Here is a 23,858-nt window from a genome sequence, read left to right as displayed (position 1 = left end):
TACCAAAACCAGATAAAGACAACACAATGAAAGAGAATTACAGGCCAATATCCCTCATGAATGTAGATGCCAAAATCCTCAACAAAATTCTAGCAAATCGGATCCAGCAGTACATCAGAAAGATCATACACCATGACCAAGTAGGGTTTATCCCAGGAATGCAAGGATGGTTCAATATCCGAAAATCAATAAATGTGATACATCACATAAACAAATTGAAAGATAAAAATCACATAGTCATATCAATTGATGCAGAAAAAGCATTTGACAAAATCCAACACCCTTTCTTGATAAAAACTCTCAACAAGGTGGGAATAGAAGGATCATACCTCAACATAATAAAAGCTATATATGATAAACCCACAGCTAACATCATACTCAATGGGCAAAAACTAAAACCATTTCCCCTAAGAACAGGAACAAGACAGGGATGCCCACTCTCACCACTCCTGTTTGACATAGTACTGGAAGTATTAGCCATTGCAATTAGACAAGAAGAAGAAATAAAAGGCATCCAAACTGGAAAAGAAGAAATAAAGCTGTCCTTATTTACAGATGACATGATATTGTACATAAAAAACCCGAAAGACTCTCTCAAAAAACTAACAGACTTAATAAATGAATTCGGCAAGGTAGCAGGATACAAAATTAACGCCAAGAAATCTATGGCATTTCTATACACCAACAGTGAACTTACAGAAAGAGAGACTAAAAAAGCAATCCCATTTTCCATTGCACCAAAAAAATTAAGATACTTAGGAATAAACCTAACCAAGGAGGTAAAAGACCTATATGCGGAAAACTACAGGACACTGAAAAAAGAGATAGAGGAAGATGTAAACAGATGGAAGAACATACCATGTTCATGGATTGGTAGAATCAACATCATCAAAATGTCCATACTACCCAAAGCAATCTATAGATTCAATGCACTCCCCATTAAAATACCAACAGCATATTTCACAGACCTAGAAAGAACTCTCCAAAAATTCATCTGGAATAAAAAAAGACCCCGAATAGCCACAGCAATCCTGAGAAAGAAGAATAAAGTAGGAGGGATCTCAATACCAGATTTCAAGCTGTATTACAAAGCCACTGTTCTCAAAACAGCCTGGTACTGGCACAAGAACAGACATATAGATCAATGGAATAGAATAGAGAATCCAGATATCGACCCAAACCAATATGCGCAATTAATATTTGACAAAGGAGGCATGAGCATACAATGGAGTCAAGACAGTCTCTTCAATAAATGGTGTTGGGAAAATTGGACAGATACATGCAAAAAAATGAAACTAGATCACCAACTTACATCATACACAAAAATAAACTCAAAATGGATACAGGACTTAAATATAAGACGGGAAACCATAAAAATACTAGAGGAATCCACAGGCAGGAAAATCTCAGATATATGCCAAAAGAACTTTTTCAATGATACTGCCCCTAGGGCAATGGAAGCCAAAGGGAAAATAAACAAATGGGACTACATCAAAATAAAAAGCTTTTGCACAGCAAAAGAAACCATCAACAAAACAACAAGAAACCCCACTGTATGGGAGAACATATTTGCAAATGGTATCACTGATAAAGGTTTAATTTCCAACATCTACAGGCAGCTTATACAACTTAATAAAAGGAAGATAAATGATCCAATAAAAAAATGGGCAACGGACCTAAATAGAATCTTTTCGAAAGAAGACAGAAGGAAGGCCAAGAGACACATGAAAACATGCTCAAAGTCACTAATTATCCGAGAGATGCAAATCAAAACGACAATGCGATACCATCTCACACCTGTCAGAATGGCTATCATCAACAAATCAACAAACGACAAGTGTTGGCGAGGATGCGGAGAAAAAGGAACCCTTGTGCACTGCTGGTGGGAATGCAGACTGGTGCAGCCACTGTGGAGAACAGTATGGAGTTTCCTCAAAAAACTGAAAATGGAACTCCCATTTGACCCAGTAATCCCACTCCTAGGAATATATCCTAAGAAACCAGAAACACCAATCAGAAAGGATACATGCACCCCTATGTTCATAGCAGCACAATTTACAATAGCTAAGATTTGGAAACAGCCTAGGTGCCCATCAGCAGATGACTGGATCAGAAAACTATGGTACATCTACACAATGGAATACTATGCTGCCATAAAAAAGAAGGAATTACTACCATTTGTAGACACCTGGATGGAATTAGAGAACATTATGCTAAGTGAAATAAGCCAGTCAATGAAAGAAAAATACCACATGATCTCACTCATTTAGGGATAATGAAAAACATTATAAACTGATGAACCAAAAGATAGTTACAGAGGCAGTAAAGCATCAAACAGAGTGTCTAATTACAGCGGTAAGGTTAGGGAGAGGTGGGGGAAATAAGAGATCAACTGAAGGACTTTTATGCATGCATATAAGAGTAACCAACGGATGCAAAACATTGGGGGGTGAGGGCAGGTATGGGAGTGGGGTGGGGGGGGGCAATGGTAAGATATGTACACATATAATACCTTAATAAAAATTTGAAAAAAAAAATAAAATAAAATGTATCTTTATTGTTGAAAGTATTACAGATGTCCCTTTGTGTTATTTTTTTTTCCCCATTGATCTCCTCTATCCTGCACCCGCCCCTTCCAGGCCTTCACCATACTATTGTCTGTGTCCATGGGCTAGTCCTATCTAATACATAAAAATCTAAAAAGATTTAGAGAAAAAAAATAAAAGATATGCCAGGTAAATATTAAACAGAAGAGCTAAAGTTGCTGCATGAATACTGGACACAGGCTAGAAGCCAAAACACAACTCATGAGATAAAATTAGTCATTGTAACATAACAAAAGGTTCCTTTCGCTAAAGAGATAAGATAGTTCCCAATACTTATACACAACATAGAACAGTGTGGGGGTTCAGAATGTGCCTCACCAAGATGTGTCTCAGTGGTATGCAGTTTTTGAGCTAAGGGCAATTTTAGCTTCAGGCTCAAATGAAAATTCTGCCCCTCCCTTTACCTAAAAAAAAAATTGAATTAGAGGCCTTGCCCATAATGACACATTATCTTTCCTAATAATAGAGAAACATGTAAATTGACATACGTACCTCCACTATGCCCACAGCCAATCAGAGTGAGTATGCAAATTAACTCAATAAAGATGGAAGTTCATTTGCATACATATCTGGGTCCCGGGAACCTCCTTGGCACCCAGGTCACTCCCAGCCGGCCATCCCGTGGAGGCTTTAGGCTTGGGGGATGGGGGTGCCCGCTTCCCAAGCCTACAGCCTGCGGCGGAGGCTGTAGGCTTGGGAAGTGGCTGAGCCTGGAATCGGAGGGAAGGGGAAAAAAATCAATGGAAACATATCCTCAGGTGGGGATAAAAAGAAAAATAAAGAAAGAAATGTCCTATCTTATGAAAGGCACATCTTGAAAATGCCTAAGGAAAGTTGTCATTTTTTTCATGGTGAAGGGACTGGAGTCCATGTTGATGAAAATACCTCGGTGGCTGCAGTGACTGGCAGTGGCTGCAGTAGTGGGGTGATGGGGCTGGCGCCTTCCCCTGATCAGCCCGGTCGCCTCCCACAAAGGGAGGTCAGACTGCTCCAACAGGGAGTGGGCCTAAGCCATCAGTAGGACATCCCCTGAGGGCTCCCAGTATATGAGAGGGGGCAGGCTGGGCTGAGGGACCCCTCCCCAGTGCACGAATTTTGTGCACCGGGCCCCTAGTCCTATACAATAAAAGACCAATATGCAAATTGACCGAACAGCAGAACTACCTGTCGCTATGACACGCACTGACCACAAGGGGGCAGATGCTCAATGCAGGAGTTGTCCCCTGGTGGTCAGTGTGCTCCCACAGGGGGAGTGCCACTCAGCCAGAAACCGGGCTTATGGCTGGCTAGTGCAGCAGCAGTGGTGGGTGCCTCTCCTGCCTCCGCGGCAGTGCTAAAGATGTCCAACTGATGGCTAAGGGCCGGTCCCCATAGGGAGCCACCAGTCAAACATCCCCTGAGGGCTCCCAGACTGTGAGAGGGTGCAGTCCAGGCTGAGGGACCCCCCCCCCCGCCGGGGGCACAAATTTTGTGCACCGGGCCTCTAGTAAAACTATAAAACCACTAGTGAAGCTAAATTTCTTTTACTAACAATAAATTTTGCAGCAGGCAACATGATCACCACACATGACATCAGTCCAGGAGCTTATAAAACATGAACTACTGGAAAATGATTTCCCATCTGATGGTTCTAAAATGGCTGGGAATACTGAGAGAAGAATGATTTTTCTCAAACTGAGCAAGCATTTAAAAACATGAGCAAGCATTTAAGGTGATCTGTTGGCATTTTTAAATTAAAAAAGTGGCATTTTCAAATCCTTAAAATAGGAGAAAAGCTACATATACTAAGATATAAGGATAAGCTTGATTTTTAATTGAATCCTAGAAACCTGGTGCACGAAATCCATGCACTGGGGAGTGGGGAGGAGTCCCTCAGCCCGGCCTGCGCCATCTCACAGTCCGGGACCCCTCACTCCTTACTGCCCACCTGTTCACTGCTCCTTACCACTTGGCTTGCTGCTCCTTAGTGCTGCCGCAGAGGCAGGAGAGGCTCCAGCCACTGCTGCTGCGCTAGCCAGCCATGACCCCAGCTTCTGGCTGAGCGGCGCTCCCCCAGTGGGAGCACACTGACCACCAGTGGGCAGCTCCTGTATTGAGTGTCTGCCCCCTGGTGGTCAGTGCGTATCATAGCGACCGGTCATTCTGGTCGTTCCACCATAATGGTCGCTTAGGTTTTTATTATATAGACTAGAGGCCTGGTGCATGAAATCCGTGCATGGGGGAGGAGGGTGTCCCTCAGCCCAGCCTGCACCCTCTCCAATCTGGGACCTCTCAAGGGATGTCCGACTGCCCGTTTAAGCCCAATCTTGGTGGGATCGGGCCTAAACGGGCAGTCGGACATCCCTCTCACAATCCAGGACTGCTGGCTCCCAACTGCTCACCTGCCTGCCTTCCTGATTGCCCCTAACTGCTTCTGCCTGCCAGCCTGATCACCCCCTAACCACTCCCCTGCCAGCCTGATTGATGCCTAACTGCTCCCCTGCCAGCCGATTTGCCCCTAACTGCCCTCCCCTGCAGGCCTGGGTCCCTCCCAACTGCTTTTCCCTGCAGGCCTGGTCGCCCCCAACTTACCTCCTCTGCTGGCTTGGTCACCCCTAACTGCCCTCCCCTGCTGGCCTGATCGCCCACAACTGCCCTCCCTTGCCGGCTTGGTTCCTCCCAACTGCCCTCCCTTGCTGGCTATCTTGTGGTGGCCATCTTGTGTCCACATGGGGGCAGGATTTTTGACCACATGGGGGCAGCCATCTTGTGTGTTGGAGTGATGGTCAATCTGCACATTACTCTTTTATTAGATAGGATAGAGGCCTGGTGCACGGGTGGGGGCCAGCTGGTTTGCCCTGAAGGGTGTCCCGGATCAGGGTGGGGTTCCCTTGGGGCGTGGGGCGGCCTGGGCGAGGGGCCTGTGGTGGTTTGCAGGCCGACCACACCCCCTGGCATCCCAAGCGGAGGCCCTGGTATCTGGGGTTTATTTATCTTCTACAATTGAAACTTTGTAGCCTGGAGCGAAGCCAAGCCTTCTGCTTGCTACGTGGTGGCAGTCATTTCTCTTGGGATTTATGTATCTTCTATAACTGAAACTTTGTAGCCTTAAGTGGAGGCCTGGGCCAGCCAGGATGTGTGGAAAGCTTGGCTTCCTCCATCGCCCGGGGCAACCCTAGCCTCCTGCTCTTTCCAGCTCCGTGGCTGCCGCCATTTCTGTTTGGATTTATGTATCTTCTATCATTGAAACTTTGTAGCCTTGAGTGGAGGCCTAGGCCAGCAAGGGCAGGTGGAAAGCTTGGCTTCCTCCATTGCCAGGGAAACCCAAGTCTCCCTCCTGCTCTCTGTGGCCGTAGCCATCTTGGTTGGGTTTATTTGCATATTCACTCCTGATTGGCTTGTGGGCGTGGCTTGTGGGCGTGGCTTGTGGGTGTAGTGGAGTGATGGTTAATTTGCATATTACTCTTTTATTAGATAGGATTATTTTCTTACATAGTTGGTAATATATTTTCTAGAACTATCTCTGTTTAAATAGCAAGCAAGCAATAATTCATTACCCAGCCTACCCGGTTGGCTCAGTGGTTGAACATTGACCTATGAACCAGGAGTCACAGTTTGATTCCAATCAAGGCATATGTCAGGACTGCATGCTCAATCCCCAGTAGGGGGTGTGCAGGGGGCAGCCAATCAATGATTCTCTCTCATCATTGAAGTATCTGTGTCTCTCTCTCTCCTCCTCTCTTCCTCTTTGAAATCAATAAAAATATTTTTTAAAAATGCATTACCCACATTTAGAGAAGACTGACACAAACTGCCAAGTGAGAGAATATTCTATAATAAACCAAACACTCTGTTCAGATCCTAAAGCAGATGCCATACAGTTACACGTAGTACATGTAGTAATTACAACACATTAAAGATATTTTAAAACATACCTTTGCCAGCTTTATTTCCACAGAATATAAGTATGGCTTTAGGAATGCATCACAACAGAGTCTATATAAAATCGATTCCGCAAGAAAAAATAAGGCAGGTGGATGATCATAATAAAAGGAAGCATGGTCCAAGGAAGCATAAAGCATATTTAAAGCTTCTGAAAAATCAAAAAGTAGAAACTCTATAATTGATAAATTATGCTGTTTTCTACATGCTACAATTAAGTCTTACAGTGAACTATTTGCTCAGTCCCAAGACCAGACTGTAGTTTTAAAATATTTACAAATTCTTTGACACCTCTCCCATCAAGTCGGTCCTCTTGCTGTTGAACCTGATCAGGCCTGGTGGCTGCTTCAACCAATAGACTGTGGCAGAATTAACACTGCAGGGTTTCCAAGACTAGATTAGAAAAGGCAATCCAGCTGCCACCTGGATCTTTCTTTCAAGATAGGAACTTTGGAATCCTAAGCTGCCAGGGAGGAAGTCCAGCTTTTTCAGAAGTCACAAAGCTCGAAAGACCATAGAGACAGAAATGAGAAAGAAAGAGAGAGAATGCCCAAGGAGCTCCAAGCTGTTCCAGCCAACACAAAATAGATCACCCAGCCACATACACAATAGTGTGGGTAATAAGACAGAATTGGATGACAAAAGACAGTGCTAAAGATAAGTGCTATAAAAGAGAAGAGTAGGAAATCAAGGCAGAGAAAATAGGGCACAGTGGAACTGAACAAGGAAGAATATTGAGCTTAGGCCCTAAAGAAAATTGCACCTCAAGTCATCACAAAGATTTGAGGAACTGTCATGTAAGTATCTGAGGAAGAACAGCAAATGCACAAAGATTTGAGAAATGGTCATGTAAGTATCTGAAGAAGAATAGCAAATGCAGGGACTTGAAAAAGGAAAAGCCCTGGCAAGTTCAAGAGATGATGGGAAGGAGACCAGCATGGCTGGAGCATAAGGAATAAGTAGGGAAGGCAGCCAAGAGCCAGATCATCCATAGCCTTGCAGCCCATAATATAAAGTTGGAGTTCTTTTTAGGTTAAGATAAAAGAAAATATTTAAATTTAGAATGGTCACTGCTGACTGGAGGGTGGACAGTAGAATAAGGAACCTCCAGTTCAGGCTACAGCCTACAGGGTACAGGCTGGACACTGATGATGAGGGTGTTTCAGTTGTGGAACTGGTAGAAAGAAATCACTTCAAATAACTATGCTTGTAACTTCACAAAATCCAAGTTGGAAAGGTTCCGAGGCTGGTTAAGGTAACTGCCCTCTGTGTGCATGTCTCCATCTTCTGCTTCCCCTGGTGTACCTGATGACTGTGATGACTACACAAGCAGTAGGCATTTTGTTCTTTCCACCACAGCATTTAGAGAAGAATCCAGTGAGCATAGGGAGGAAAGGGATGCTTTGTTCTCAGATATGTCTTAATCAAAAGCAATTCAAAGAATAAGTATTCCAAACAGACTCATCTTCACATCTCTTGATCAGGACCAGGTCCTGTGACTACCCCATCTATCTAATCACTGAAGTTTCAAGGGGGTGTTGTCTTAATTAGCTTAGCTCACTCATGATTTACCCCTGAGGCTGGGAAAGGCCAGTCCACTTCTGAATCACGTGACTGCAGGATGCCTGAACAAAACTGAGGTTTAATTGACAAAGAGGAGCAAGTGGCTACTGGTTGCTGGTAGCCATTTAAACATTTAATAGAGGTGAAGCTGTGGATGGCACTGTGACAAAGTGTCGTATAGGCAAGTTAAATGCAAAATTGTTCTTATTCTTCCTGTTGCTTGGAAGCTCCCAGACAGCACTACAAAACCCAATTTACACAGGGAAATACTCTCTGACCTCATGCACTTCACATTCTAAAAAACTCATTTTAAAAGGCACACACATAAAATTTAGGATAATGATAGAAGCAATTTTACCTCCTTAAAAATAATGGTTTTTAATTTCTTTTTTAGATTAGTTGGAGGGTAGTTTGAAAGGAGACATATAAGTGAGAAGTGATAAATGAAAAGGTAATGAGTAAAGTGGCTGTTTAAAATAAGTGAAAAACTAACGGCCATTTGGTTAATGTTTTATGAGTAAGAATTCTAAAATGCAGAATCAAGTTTCTCTATAGTCTCTATTGTAATTGAAAAATCACTAAATGACACTTTATATTACTTTTTAATTAGTTACTAATTTTAGAAAAAAGCAATAAAGACAATGCTGAGCAAAAGAGTTTAAAGCAATTTTGTAATTAAAAAGTTGAGCAAATCCATTAATTCAAAATTACAAAAGGAACTTTCATAATGAAACATTATCAGGTATTTCGATAAAGACAAATTTTTCTTGGATCATGCACAATTTCTAAATATTAAAGGTGTCAAATTACACCTTCACTGCTAATTAAAAAAAAACAAAAAAACACTTAGGGTAACTAGGAAGAATTTAGTTAAAGCACATACCATCTTGAATTTCTCCTTTGCATTGAGCCAGATATGATATTTCAACCCATGTAGTAGGAAGATGCACATGTTCCCCGGTGCCTAATGTGCTGAGACCCAATTTTCTCTGTGATGGGGAAACATGAAAGAGGCAAACAAACATGTATTATTTATTTATTTATTTATTTAAATTATCCCTTAATTATATTTTCAAGTCATTCTATGAGGCTGATGTTCTGTGGCTAGAATTGTATAAAATTTTATATTTTTTATTTTTGCTTTTATTATTTGTACATGTTGATCCTTTATGTAAACTGTTTTAGTATTAAAATGTAGAAAATGTTTGCTACTATTCGGAGTGATATTATTAGTTATTTGTTGAAAATAATTATCACCCTTTATTTTCTAGGGCTTTCTTCTATTTTTAATCTCATTTCCCTACCAAGAGGATGCATCTCTGATTTTAAAAAGAAAATAAAAGTATATTGATGAAATGTGATTCAATAGGAATTAGTTTCATGCCAAACTGCTGAAAAATTCTGGCTACTGCACTGTAGATGGGCAGAAGTTAATAAATATGACAACCCTCTGTGCATATATAGTGAAGGTTAAGAAAAGCTTTCTTCCCTCTTTGGGACACATCATATCTCAGTTACCATTTTTTTAAAGACAAAGTAGAATTTTCATTATCAAAAATGTATTTTCCAGCCTTTGATATTTTGATGTGGGCTCTTTGACTAGTGTCAGCAGCTATATTCCCTAATAATTTTAGGAATCTCACTCCAGAAGCCATTTGACATTGAATTATCTCTATATATAAAAAGCTAATATACAAAGTGTCCCCTCTGGAGTTCCACCAGAAAAACAGGAGTTGGATCGCTCACTATGACGTGCACTGATCATCAGGGGGTGGTGTGGAACCTTGGTGACCAGCAGCAGCGGGGCACTGAGGGAGCGAGGGAAGGAGGAGACAAGGAGTCAGGGAGGTGGGGATGTGGGAAGATGGGGAACCTGATCTGCCCTGATGACCGACCAGGCCTAGGGACCCTTCCTGTGCACGAATTTCATGCACCGGGACTCTAGTTTGATTATAAACTTTAATTTGCATTAATATTTTTAACTATGCCTATTTGTAATTAAAGCAAGGTGCATTCTTATTTTTTTTCTTCCAATATTTTAGAACAAGTAATCATCCACCAACTAGAACAGAAAGTTCACATACCAACTAAATCAAATAATGTAACACTACCTTACATTTGAGAAGGATTTTTCTAGCTAGGTCCAACAATTTTTTCTTCTCTTTTGGATTTTTTGTTTGGTTGAATCTCAAGATGAATTCTGCTGTGATTGAAAATGGTGGCCTAAACAAAACAAAACAAAACAAAAATCAATAATTATAGCTATCACTTCTAAATTTTAATTAACCAACTTCTGATGGTTAAGTATAACCATTTTTTATTTTTTATTTTTTTTTACTTTTTTTTAATTAAGATATTATATGTGTACATATCTTACCATTGCCCCCTCCCACCCCACTCCCATACATGCCCTCACCCCCAATGTTTTGCCCTCACCCCCAATGTTTTGCATCCATTGGTTATTCTTATATGCATGCATGTAAGTCCTTCAGTTGATCTCTTATTTCCCCCACCTCTCCCTAACCTTCCCGCTGTAATTTGACAGTCTGTTTGATGCTTTACTGCCTCTGTATTAATCTTTTTGTTCATCAGTTTATAATGCTTTTTATTATCCACAAATGAGTGAGATCATGTGGTATTTTTCTTTCATTGACTGGCTTATTTCACTTAGCATAATGTTCTCCAATTCCATCCAGGTTGCTACAAATGGTAAGAATTCCTTCTTTTTTATGGCAGCATAGTATTCCATTGTGTAGATGTACCATAGTTTTCTGATCCAGTCATCTGCTGATGGGCACCTAGGCTGTTTCCAAATCTTAGCTATTGTAAATTGTGCTGCTATGAACACAGGGGTGCATATATCCTTTCTGATTGGTGTTTCTAGTTTCTTAGGATATATTCCTAGAGTGGGATTACTGGGTCAAATGGGAGTTCCATTTTCAGTTTTTTGAGGAAACTCCATACTATTCTCCACACGAGCCCTAACCGGTTTGGCTCAGTGGATAGAGCGTTGCCTGTGGACTGAGGAGTCCCAGGTTCGATCCCGGTCAAGGGCATGTACCTTGGTTGCGGGCACATCCCCAGTAGGGAATGTGCAGGAGGCAGCTGATTGATGTTTCTAATCAATGTTTCTAACTCTTTATCCCTCTCCCTTCCTCTCTGTAAAAAAAAAAAACAAACAAACAAAAACAAAAACAAAACCTATTTTTTCTTAAAAAGCACCTTATAAGAACATTTCACACAAAAACAAATCAGTAAAACAATATATATTTACAGTCCTCCTAGAATAATCTTATCATACTTAGCATATTTGGATTGAGAAACAGAATTCTCATGATGTCAATGAACTTTATAGCCTCTGGAAAAAAGTTTCTGGGATGGTTGCCAGAAATCTTGTTGGTATATGCCTTCTTCATAGGTAAAATCCAGCACAGCTTTAATTATAAAGACTGATTTATCTCCTTATATATGTCACTATTAGTTGAATTTAAGATAAACCTTTATTCCATAGTGTAAGCTGAATCAGTCCAACTATGGCTGGAGTGGGCAGGGAAGGAAAGATATATGTAGTAAAGTCGGAGTGACAAGTAGCCAGATTAACTCTAGATAAGATGGGAAGCCATTACAGGGTTTTGATAAAAGGTATGGCATGATTTAATTTAATTTTTAACATGATCATCTCAATTCTGGGTTGAGAGTTGAAGTGTGGGGAGGTAGATGTAGCAAGGGAGGAAGCACACATATTTAAGTGAGAGGTAATGGTGGCTTGGATCAGAGTTCTAGCAATGCAAGTAAAAAGAACAATTTGGATATTGGATGTATCTTGACATGAGGTCTAATCAGACTGCCCAATGGATTAGAAATTAAATGTGAGGGGGTAAGGGAGTTATGATTGAACTGGGTAAATGGAAGGATGGAATTGCCATTTACTGAGATAGAGAATATTGATACAGGAGCAGATGAGGGGTGTGGGTAGAGAATAGGTTCAGTATTGGGACATGTTATGTTTGAGATAACCATGGTCATCCAAGTGACAGATGGATATATGAGTTTAATCTCAGGAAAAAGTTTCATACTTGATACATCATTTTAAAAATCATTAACATATGTAAGATCTTTAAAGTCTTATGAATGAAAAGGACCCCATGAGGAAAGTATAGAGAGAGTATATAAGTATATAAAAGAGAAGTGAGACGAATAAGTTGAGGTTGTATGCTAGAAAATGAGCAGACTGATTATAATGAGGTACTACAGAATATAAGATGGGCATGGAATCAAAAGTGACATCAAAGACATAATGAATAGGTAGTAGAATTAAGGAGTTATTTATTGGTATAGGCAAATAATTGTTTGAGTCATGCTATTCAAGGAGTGATCTGGAAGACTAAAACATATTTTTAACATCCTACTATATTCAGAATTTACTGAATTAGCTAATCTATGGGTTATAGAAAAGAAAACATGAATAAAAATTAGACTTTGCTTCTGATTAATTCACAGACCTACTGGGGAGACATATGTACACAAAAGTAATCACAGTGACACATGATCACAGGATAGACAGAGGTAATAGTATGATGCCCTGTAATTAAAACCAAATATAGATATCCTAGATAAAAACAATTAATGAAATAACCAAGTTAAAGCCTGGCCGGTGTAGCTCAATGATCGAGCATCGACCTATGAACCAGGATGTCACGGTTTGATTCCTGGTCAGGGCACATGCCTGGTTTCGGGTTCGATCCCTAGTTGCGAGTGTGCAGGGGGCAGCCGACCAATGATTATCTCTCATTATTGATATTTCTATTTCTCTTTCTCTCTCTCTTCCTCTCTGAAATAAATAAAAATATATTTTTTAAAAAGAAATAATCAACTTGTTAACTGCCATACTAAAATGGATGTTCACTTGGTCATATATTTAGTAACATTTATTGACTATCTTCTCTATATCAGACACTAAGCTTGGAATTGGGGATATAACTGTGAAATAAACAAAAAACCCTGCCCTCATGGAGCTTATAGTAAAATAGAAAAAGAATTTAAGTGATAGAACTTACAAAATCTCCTAGAATTTGACATTTTTAAATAAATAGCTTCATTCTTTTTTATGTTTTTATTAATTTTTAGAGAGAGAGGAAGGGAGGAGGAGATACAGATAGAAACATGGATGAGAGCGAAACATTAATTGGCTGCCTTATGCATTCCCCTACTGGGGATCTAGCCTGCAACCCAGGCATGTGCCCCAGCTGGGAATCAAACCCTGACCTCCTGGTGCATGGGTTGATTGATGCTCAACCACTGAGTCACACCAAGACAAGCTGAGTAACTTCATTCTTGATTTCCTATTCTTTATTTTACTCTTGCTCTTAGGATAAGAGGTACCTAGCACCTCTGTGAGTCAAACATTCTTCTAGGCAATAGAACACAAGCAGAAATGAATAAAAAAGCAAATGTGCAATCACTTGCCTCATGGATTATATACTCTACTTGGGGAGAGTAGATATGCAATATCTACAAGAAAACAAAGAACAAGACGATTTCTGAGGGTGACTGCTGTGAAGACAAAAGCACAGTGGTAGGAAAGAGAGTACAGGGCAAGAGAGCTATTTTACATTAGGCAATCAGGGAAGATTTCAAGGGAGACACATCTGAGCTAGAATGAGAGAGAGACCAAGAAGACCATGGACAAAGAGAAACCGGTGATAAATCAGAGTTAGCTAGGATCTAGATCTCGCAGGGTATTTAGACCAGAGGGTAGGGTCTGGATTTTACTCCAGATGTAATGGGAAGACAATATAGACTAAACTAGAGCATGAAAGATTTAATTTACATTCTAAAAATATCACTAAGGCTGCTGTTCATAGAGCAGGAGCAGGGATACTGATTAGGAGGCTGCTGCAGAAAGACAAGGAATTAGATGATGGTGACTTAGTGGAGGAGGAGGTCATAGAGATGAAGAAACTGCTTAACTACAAAGGGCCAAGAATTCATCTCAGCTCTAATTCTAAAGCCCACAAAAATCTGTTCCATAATTAAGTATTGATGTATCTGTCTTTTAGTCCTTGCTGTAACTTGAGGTTCTTACGTTTTTCCTTATTGCTGTATATACAATTTGCTTAGTGAATACCTGGCGATTAACTGATACTAAACCAGCCGTGGGCAAACTATGGCCCGCGGGCTGGATCCGGCTTTCTATCCGGTTCTCTTGCTCTCCCCTCTGCTCCTTTACTTTGAATTTATATTAGTTCACACAAACACTCCATCCATGCTTTTGTTCCGGCCCTCCGGTCCAGTTTAAGAACCCATTGTGGCCCTCGAGTCAAAAAGTTTGCCCACCCCTGTCTATGTTTTACAGGAGGGGGGTGGGGAATGAGGCTCAGAGAGGGTAAGTATCACACTTAAGGTCATAGCTTTAATAGTCAACAGAACCAATATTTGAAATAAGATGTCTAAGTCTTTTTACTCAGGTTTTTTTTATAAGATCCCTCAGAATATATTACAGTATAGAAATATATACTGTGTGCATTCTTCTTAATAAAATAATAGTCAATGTGACTTAAGCCTATTTCTCCACTACCATCTACAGACACCCCCAAACATACCCAACATACACACACAGAGGCACACATACAATATTCAGGGTTTCAAATACAAATTGAAAAATACATTTTCTGAAATGAGATTTTATCTCAACTTTTTCATAGGCTCTGAGGAAAATGCATTTGTTTGATTTTATTTCTAAAGCAGAGGAAAGCCTAAGGATGAAAACAATATGTAATTTAATTTCTATGCTTAGAATACACTTTATAAATAATTTAAGTTTTGTTGATTATTTTTCAATATGGATTGTGGCCTGTAATGAATCATAGAAAATATGGAAAGCCAGTGGTTTTCAGCTTTCTGTATAGATATCACATACTTAATTGGTCTGCCACACTCATGTCAATAAATATATTAATGGAAAATCAATATAGCTATTTTAATCATTTCTTACCCATCACAAATAAATTGAGATTGTTATACAAATTAATAGTTATTTAATGATAAACACAACACATGACAAGAATCAAAAAGAAACTTTGAAAAAGCAAATATAGGCATTTAAAAAGAAAACATACTTTAGTCTCACACATTGCAATTTTTTCAAATTATCAAAGAATTTCACAAAGATAAATGTAATCTACTCTAAGTGTATGAGTGCAGTTCTGTAGAAAAGGTAGTAGCTAAAGGTCATTGTCATAATTCTATATAATAAAAGCCTAATATGCAAATTGACCGAACAGAGGAACAACTGGTGGAACAACAGGTGGAACGACTGGTGGATCGACTGGTGGTTCGACTGATCACCGTAACATGCACTGACCACCAGGGGGCAGATGCTCAATGCAGAAGCTGCCCCCAGCCTGCAGGCCCCAGGCCAGCCAAGATGGGTGCCAGTGGGGGAGCCCCAGATTGCCCTGCCACTCGCCCCACAAATGGGCCCTGATCGCCAGCCAGGCCTAGGGACCCTACCCATGCACGAATTTCATGCATCGGGCCTCTAGTTTAATATAAAGAGAATATATTAAAGTCTCCCAACCACATGGATACCCTGCTAAAACTGACCCTTTATATACATTATCTGTGAATTCAAAAATTTTTAGATGAAAATTCATTTGTTCAGTACATATTTAATGAAAGTCTCCTACATATAAGGTATTCTGTTAGATATGATAGGATTAATAGAGGAACCAGGCCTGGCCTCAGAAAGTTCACAATCTAGGAGGGAAGTGAGACATATCACAAATGATGTAGCATAAAGGAAACTACTAAAAAGAAAAGCAAAGCAGTGGAAGCACAGAAGGAGAGCTCATGATTCCCACACTTCCTAGTCCTATAATCTTTGTTTAATCAGTGTAAGCTATAATCTTCCATCCTTGGAAATGTGGACAAAATCTTATAGAATTTTGAAAAGCATTAAGCCAGGATACATAGTCTGGTTCCTGGCAAAAATTCAGCTGTAGATAACTGTGAGTTATAAGCATTATTGGTTTTGATTAAATATTCAGAAAAAGCTTCTTTGCAGAAATGGCACTTGAGCTGTCCTTTGAAGTACAGACAGAACTGGAATGTGACAGAGCAGCAGTTATCCCTTTCAAATCCTTTCTCTGCTTCTTCCTGAGCACATGATCATCCAGGCACAGTCTTTATTTCCCAGTCTTTCTGGAAGATGTGTATGGCCCATGGGCAAGCCTGGGGGATGTGCACATTTCAGGTCACTTCTAACTTACAGACAGGCTACTTTCTCTAGAATAAGACTTTTTTTTTCTCTCTCTTTCCAGTAGACTGGAACACAAATATAGTGCTAAATCAGCTTTGATCAGGCAAATGAGTATAATGCCCTATGAGATAATGAGGATCCTGAGTTTCTCACTGACCAATAAAGCAGAGTTATTCTGTCAGCCTACACCCACTGGATTCATATTTCAGATAATACATATCTATCTGACTTAAACCACTGACATTAGTCACTTGAAATTTACCCTGGCACAATGCTTAAACTCAAGATAAGAAATGAAGATGCAAATACTCAGTTGAGAACAAAAGTAAATGGCATTAAAAAGCAATCTATGGCAGACACTTATAGCTGCCTACATCAATGTCTATTCTCCTTCATTTCTTACTAAAAGATTCTTTCTGGTAATTATGTATGCACTTATTTCTAGGTTTCAGCCAGTAAGATATAAGTAAAATTCAGATAGTAGTTCTAGGAAGTCCCCTAATAAAGTACACAAGCCTTTTTTCTGCCCTTCCTCTATTCTGCTGCATGAAGCATGACTGATTGCTGGTGCTTTAGCAGCCATGATGGATCATGAGATGGCCTTAAAAATAAGCCATTTGATCAAGGGAAGATGGCTGCCAACAGGAAGGCAGACTGCAAGATACTCTGTGAATGAGAGAACAAAGGGAGAGTGTGTGGTCGCACGGGGAGTGTTTGTTAGTGAGTTGAGGGACAGCTATACTCCAGGTGACTGTGGGAGATGGCCAGATGGGGTTCCCCTGACTGGTCAGCCCCCACTGCTGCTGGGATCCCTCCTGGAGCGACCAGCTCTGACACAGAGACTGCGCCATCTTGAAGGGGAAAGTGGATGTTATCAGAAGCCTAAAAACCTACAACTACGGCACCCAGCGAACAGCTTCGAACCCAAGAACACCGGTTCCTAAGTGGTGGGAGCACGTGGATTCAGAGGAGCTCTGCATCCCCCCATGAAAGACCAGATTTTGCTGGGATAAGGTGAGGTCTGTGGTCCGGGCAGGAGAGAGAAACATGTACTGTGGGAGCTGGAGGACCTGAGGAATTCTGCACCCAGAAAATCCCGCGGCCGTTGGGGCTGACGTGATCCGCAGATGTGGAAGGGGATCTGCAGAGCTGCTAACAGAAGGGAACTTTAAAAAGCAACCCATAGCTGAACTGGGCACAGAAAGACAGCCTAGAGATTTTCGGGGGGGGGGGGGGTGCCAGCTGCTTGGACCCAAGGGGAAAGGAGACTGTGCAGACTTGCGTGCAGCCCTGGGGTTCGTGTGCTTGCTCTGGCTCTTTTCTCTCTCTCTCTTTTTTTTTTTATGTTTGGATCCTTGCTTTTGATTGCTGATCCCAGTGCATAGGATCACCCAATTGGGGACACTGGAGGAGACTGCAGGGGAAAGTTGTTTTTGTGGAACATGGGGATCAGAGCGGGGAGTGGCGACCAGAGAACCAGCTCTGGGGTGGCCCTTTCCCCCAAGACGATATTAAGTGCCACAGGGAAAACAAAATCTAAACACTAGCTAGAGAGGACCTATAGACCTGGAGGTCAATCCAGAAACACTGCCACCCAGGGGTTGAATCACAAATTGACTCTTGTGTAAACACAAATAAAGGAGTATAAGAAATAAAGACTTACTGCCTGCTTGAAAATCAGGACTGTGGCCTACAACACTGAGGAGCAGTGGAACACAGGGAACTTCCTGACTAGGAAACAGGCTTGCCAAATGGAACAGTAGAGGAAGTGAATGACCTTCACTACTGCACATTTTTTTCATCTTTTACTTAAGAGACTAAATTTTTTTCTTTTTTCCTCACTTGATTTTACCTTTTTAATTATTACATTTTTATTTTCAATCAGTATTATTACTACTACTATTTTATCTTTTTTTAAAAAAACTGTCATTTTATTTTCTCTTTATTTTTCTTTGGGATTAGTGTTCTACATTCTATTTTCATCTTTCCTTTAGCATAATTTTACTCTATCTCAACTTTACCTTTATGCCATCACTCTCTTCCTCACTTTTCCCCTTTGTCCTGTTTCTCTTACCCTATTCCTTCTTTAGATTTTCCCTATTCCTTCTTTTTACCCCCTGTTAAAATTTCACCCTACTTATATATCTAATTTCCAATCTCCTGCTCCAAGTCCATAGACACCTCTCTCTTCTCTTTCTTCACTATCAAAAAATTTTTTTCTCTCTGTCCTTTTGTTGTTGTTTGCTTGATTGTTGATTATATCGGGGTTTTTTTATGCTTGTTTGTGAGAATGTTTCACTTTTTCTTTTTTTTATTTTTGTTTATGTTTGTTTTTTTGCTTCTGTTTTCCCTCGGCTCACTTGATATTAGTTATTGTTTGTAGTTTGCATTCATCTCTAGGTATTTGTTGCTGGCATTTGTTGGGACTAGTGGCTGTTCTATTTGCGTTTTTTCCCCATATAAATAGTTCTTTCCCCTCTTCTTTCTTATTCTCTTGTTTTTCTCTCTTACTTTTTTTTTCCCCTTTTCCCAATTTCATTTTTGCACTCCTTTTTTTTCTCTTCTTTCTTTCTTATCCTCTAATTCACCTTTCTCTGGTGGTCACCTTTATTTGGGGTTATTAATATAGTGAATACATTTGTGTTCAGTGCCTTGTGCATTGTGCCTTGTTGTGTTGTATTTTCTGCCTTTAAATCAAAGCAGGAGAGAGAGAACTACATAACCAGACACCCGGAGAAGAGAGATCATGGGGAGACAAAGAAACAGCCCACATGTGAAAGAAAAGCAGGCATCACCAGAAAAAAAAGTAAACGAAATGGAGGCAAGCAACCTGTCAGAGAAAGAATTCAGAGAAATGGTTATAAAGTGGATGAAAAGAATGGAAGACAAATTCAACAATATGTGTAAGAACGAAGAAGAAATAAAAAATGACATTGCTGCTATAAAGAACTCAATAGAAAGCATTAACAGTAGACTAGAAGAAGCAGAGGACCGCATCAGTGACCTAGAAAACAAGGTAGGAAAAAATACCCAAGTAGAGCAGTTTCTAGAAAAAAAAAATTAAAAAGCAGGAGGAGAGCCTAAGGGAACTTTGGGACAACACAAAATGAAACAACATCTGCATAATTGGGGTGCCAGAAGGAGAGGAAACTGAACAAGGAATAGAAAACCTGTTTGAAGAAATAATGACAGAAAACTTCCTGATATAGGGAAGAAAAAACCCATACAAATCCAAGAAGCTCAGAGTCCCAAGCAAAATGAACCCGAAAAGACCAATACCAAGGCACATTATAATTAAATTGGCAAATACCAATGACAAAGTAAGGATCTTAAAAGCGGCCAGAGACAGAAAGTTACCTACAAAGGGTCCCCCATCAGACTAGTGACTGATTTCTCAACAGAAACACATCAGGCCAGCGGGGAATGGAATGAAATATACAAAGTCATGCAAAGGAAGGATCCGAATCCAAAAATACTGTACCCAGCAAGGCTATCAATCAAAATTGAGGGTGAAATCAGGAGCTTCACAGACAAAAAAGGACTAAGGGAATTTATTACCAGCAAACCAGCAATGCAAGAATTGCTAAAGGGTCTGCTGTAAAAAGAAGAAATAGGAAGCGAAGAAGGAACAAAGGGGTAAAGAATAAAAATGGCAACAAACAAGTACCTATCAATAATAACTTTAAATGTAAATGGATTAAATGCCCCAATCAAAAGACATAGGGTAATGGATTGGATAAGAAAACATGACCCATAAATCTGCTGTCTACAAGAAACCCACCTCAGAAAAAAAGACGCACACAGACTGAAGGTGAAGGGATGGAAAAAGGTTTTCAGGCGAATAGAAATGAAAAAAAAGCTGGGATAGCAATACTTATTTCTGACAAATTAGATCTCAAAGTGAAGGACATAAAAAGAGATAAGGAAAGCCACTTCATAATACTAAAGGGAACAATCCAACAAGAAGAAATAACTCTGGTAAACATATACGCACCCAATACAGGAGAACCCAAATACATAAAAAAAAACTCCTGGAGGATATCAAGGGAGAGATTAACAGCAATAGAATCATAGTAGGGGACTTTAATACCCCACTATCACCATTGGACAAATTCTCTAAACAAAAAAATCAGCAAAGAAACATCAATCCTAAATGACTCAGTAGACCAGATAAAATTAATTGACATCGTAAGAACATTTCACCCCAAAGCCACAGAATATACAGTCTTCTCAAGTGCACATGGGTCATTTTCAAAGACAGACCATATATTGGGTCACAGGCAAAGTCTCTTCAAATTCAAGAAGATAGAAATCATATCAAGCATTTTCTCAGATCACAATGGCATAAAACTGGAAATCAACTACAATAAAAACAATCCAAAAAAAAAATCAAACATATGGAGACTAAATAGCATGCTATTGAACAATGACTGGGCAACCAGAGAGATCAAAGAAGAAATAAAAAACATCATGGCAACAAATGACAATGAAAACACAACAATCCAAAATCTATGGGACACAGTGAAAGCAGTCTTGAGAGGGAAGTTCATAGCTCTACAAGCCTACTGCAAAAAAACAAGGAACAATGATAATAAACTACCTAACCCTACAACTCAAAGTGTTAGAAAGAGAGCTACAAGAAAAGCCTAGTGTAAGCAGAAGGAAGGAAATAATAAAGATCAGAGCAGAGATAAACGACATAGAGACCAAAAAAAAACCCAAAAACAATAAAAAGATCAACAAAACCAAGAGCTGGTTCTTTGAAAGCATAAACAAGATTGATGAACCTCCAGCCAGGCTCACCAAGAAGCAAAGAGAGAGGACCCAAATAAACAAACAGAAATGAAAGAGGAGAAATAACAACAGACCCCACAGAAATACAAAGGATTGTTAAAAAATACAATGAACAACTCTATCCCAACAAACTGGACAACCTGGAGGAAATGGACATATTCCTAGAAAAATACAACCTTCCAAAACTCAATCAGGAAAAATCAAAACATCTCAATAGGCCAATAACTATGGAAGAAATTGAAGCAGTTATCAAAAAATTTCCAGCAAACAAAAGGCCGGGGCCAGACGGCTTCACAGGGGAGTTTTACCAAACATTCAAGGAAGAATTAAAACCTATTCTCCTCAGACTATTCCAAAAAATTCAAGAGGAAGGAACACTTCCAAGCTCATTCTATGAAGCCAACATCACCGTAATACCAAAACCAGATAAAGACAACACAATGAAAGAGAATTACAGGCCAATATCCCTCATGAACACAGATACCAAAATCCTCAACAAAATTCTAGCAAATCGGACCCAGCACTACATCAGAAAGATCATACACCATGACCAAGTAGGATTTATCCCAGGGATGCAAGGATGGTACAATATCTGCAAAACAATAAACGTGATTCATCACATAAACCAAATGAGAGATAAAAATCACATAGTCATATCAATTGATGCAGAAAAAGCATTTGACAAAATCCAACATCCTTTCTTGATAAAAACTCTCAGCAAGGTGGGAATAGAAGGATCATACCTCAATATAATAAAATCCATATATGATAAACCCACAGCCAACATCATACTCAATGGGCAAAAACTAAAACCATTTCCCCTAAGAACAGGAACAAGACAGGGATGCCCACTCTCACCACTCCTATTCGACATAGTACTGGAAGTATTAACCATTGCAATTAGACAAGAAGAAGAAATAAAAGGCATCCAAATTGGAAAAGAAGAAGTAAAGCTATCCTTATTTGCAGATGACATGATATTGTACATAAAAAACCCGAAAGACTCGATCAAAAAACTAACAGACTTAATAAATGAATTCGGCAATGTAGCAGGATACAAAATTAACGCCAAGAAATCTATGGCATTTGTATACACCAAAAGTGAACTTATGGAAAGAGAGACTAAAAAAGCAATCCAATTTACCATGGCACCAAAAAAATTAAGATACTTAGGAATAAACTTAACTAAGGAGGTAAAAGACCTATACGCGAAAACTACAGGACACTGAAACAAGAGATAGAGGAAGACGTAAACAGATGGAAGAACATACCATGTTCATGGATTGGTAGAATCAACATCATCTAAATGTCCATTCTACCCAAAGCAATCTATAGATTCAATGCAATCCCCATTAAAACACCAACGACATATTTCACAGACCTAGAAAAAACTCTCCAAAAATTCATCTGGAATAAAAAAAGACCCCAAATAGCTGCAGCAATCCTGAGAAAGAAAACAAAGTAGGTGGGATCTCAATACCAGATATCAAGCTGTATTACAAAGCCACTGTTCTCAAAACAGCCTGGTATTGGCATAAGAACAGACATATAGATCAATGGAATAGAATAGAGAACCCAGAAATCGACCCACACCACTATGCCCAATTAATATTTGACAAAGGAGGCATGAACATACAATGGAATCAAGACAGTCTCTTCAATAAATGGTGTTGGGAAAATTGGACAGATACATGCAAAAAAATGAAACTAGACCACCAACTTACACCATACACAAAAATAAACTCAAAATGGATCAAGGACTTAAACATAAGACGGGAAACCATAAAAATACTAGAGGAATCCACAGGCAGAGAAATTTCAGACATATGCCGAGCAATTTCTTCACAGATACCATTCCTAGGGCAATGGAAACTAAAGAGAAAATAAACAAATGGGAATACATCAAAATAAAAAGCTTTTGCACATCAAAAAGAAACCACCAATAAAACAACAAGAAAGCCCACTGTATGGGAGAACATATTTGCAAATGTTATCACTGATAAAGGCTTAATCTCCAACATTTACAGGGAACTCATACAACTTAATAAAAGGAAGATAAATGATCTAATATAAAATGAGCAACGGACATGAATAGAAACTTTTTGAAAGAAGACAGAAGGAAGGCCAAGAGACATATGAAAACATGCTCAAAGTCACTAATTATCTGAGAGATGCAAATCAAAACGACAATGCGGTATCATCTCACACCTGTCAGAATGGCTATCATCAACAAATCAACAAACGACAAGTGCTGGCGAGGATGCGGAGAAAAAGGAACCCTCGTGCACTGCTGGTGGGAATGCAGACTGGTGCAGCCACTGTGGAGAACAGTATGAAGTTTCCTCAAAAAACTAAAAATGGAACTCCCATTTGACCCAGCAATTCCACTTCTAGGAATATATCCCAAGAAACTAGAAACACCAATCAGAAAAAGATATATGCACCCCTATGTTCATAGCACAATTCACCATAGCTAAGATTTGGAAACAGCCTAAATGCCCATCAGCAGATGAGTGGATGAGAAAACTGTGGTACATCTACACAATAGAATTCTACGCTGCTATAAAAAAGAAGAAATTCTTACCATTTACAGCAGCATGGATGGATCTGAAGAGCATTATGTTAAGTGAAATAAGCCAGGCAATGAAAGAAAAATACCACATGATCTCACTCATTTATGGAAAATAAAGAATATTATAATCTGATGAACAAAA

General features: G+C 39.7%; 1 protein-coding gene across 1 annotated transcript in view; it reads right to left on the bottom strand.

Annotated features, from left to right (window-relative positions):
- Positions 1 to 23,858, bottom strand: part of TMEM232 (transmembrane protein 232) — a 203,828-nt gene that overhangs the window by 158,316 nt on the left and 21,654 nt on the right. The window contains exons 4-6 of the mRNA XM_080682694.1: positions 10,202 to 10,313; positions 8,974 to 9,079; positions 6,521 to 6,678 (exon numbers count right to left, since the gene is read on the bottom strand). Of these exons, the coding sequence (XP_080538820.1) occupies positions 6,521 to 6,678; positions 8,974 to 9,079; positions 10,202 to 10,313 (376 nt within the window). The remainder of the gene's footprint in view (positions 1 to 6,520; positions 6,679 to 8,973; positions 9,080 to 10,201; positions 10,314 to 23,858) is intronic.

This window comes from Plecotus auritus, assembly GCF_963455305.1.
Source record: "Plecotus auritus genome assembly, chromosome: 7".
Taxonomy (NCBI): Eukaryota; Metazoa; Chordata; class Mammalia; order Chiroptera; family Vespertilionidae; genus Plecotus; species Plecotus auritus.
The sequence above is the reverse complement of the archived record's forward strand: the minus strand, read 5'-3'. Positions and strand labels throughout refer to the sequence as shown.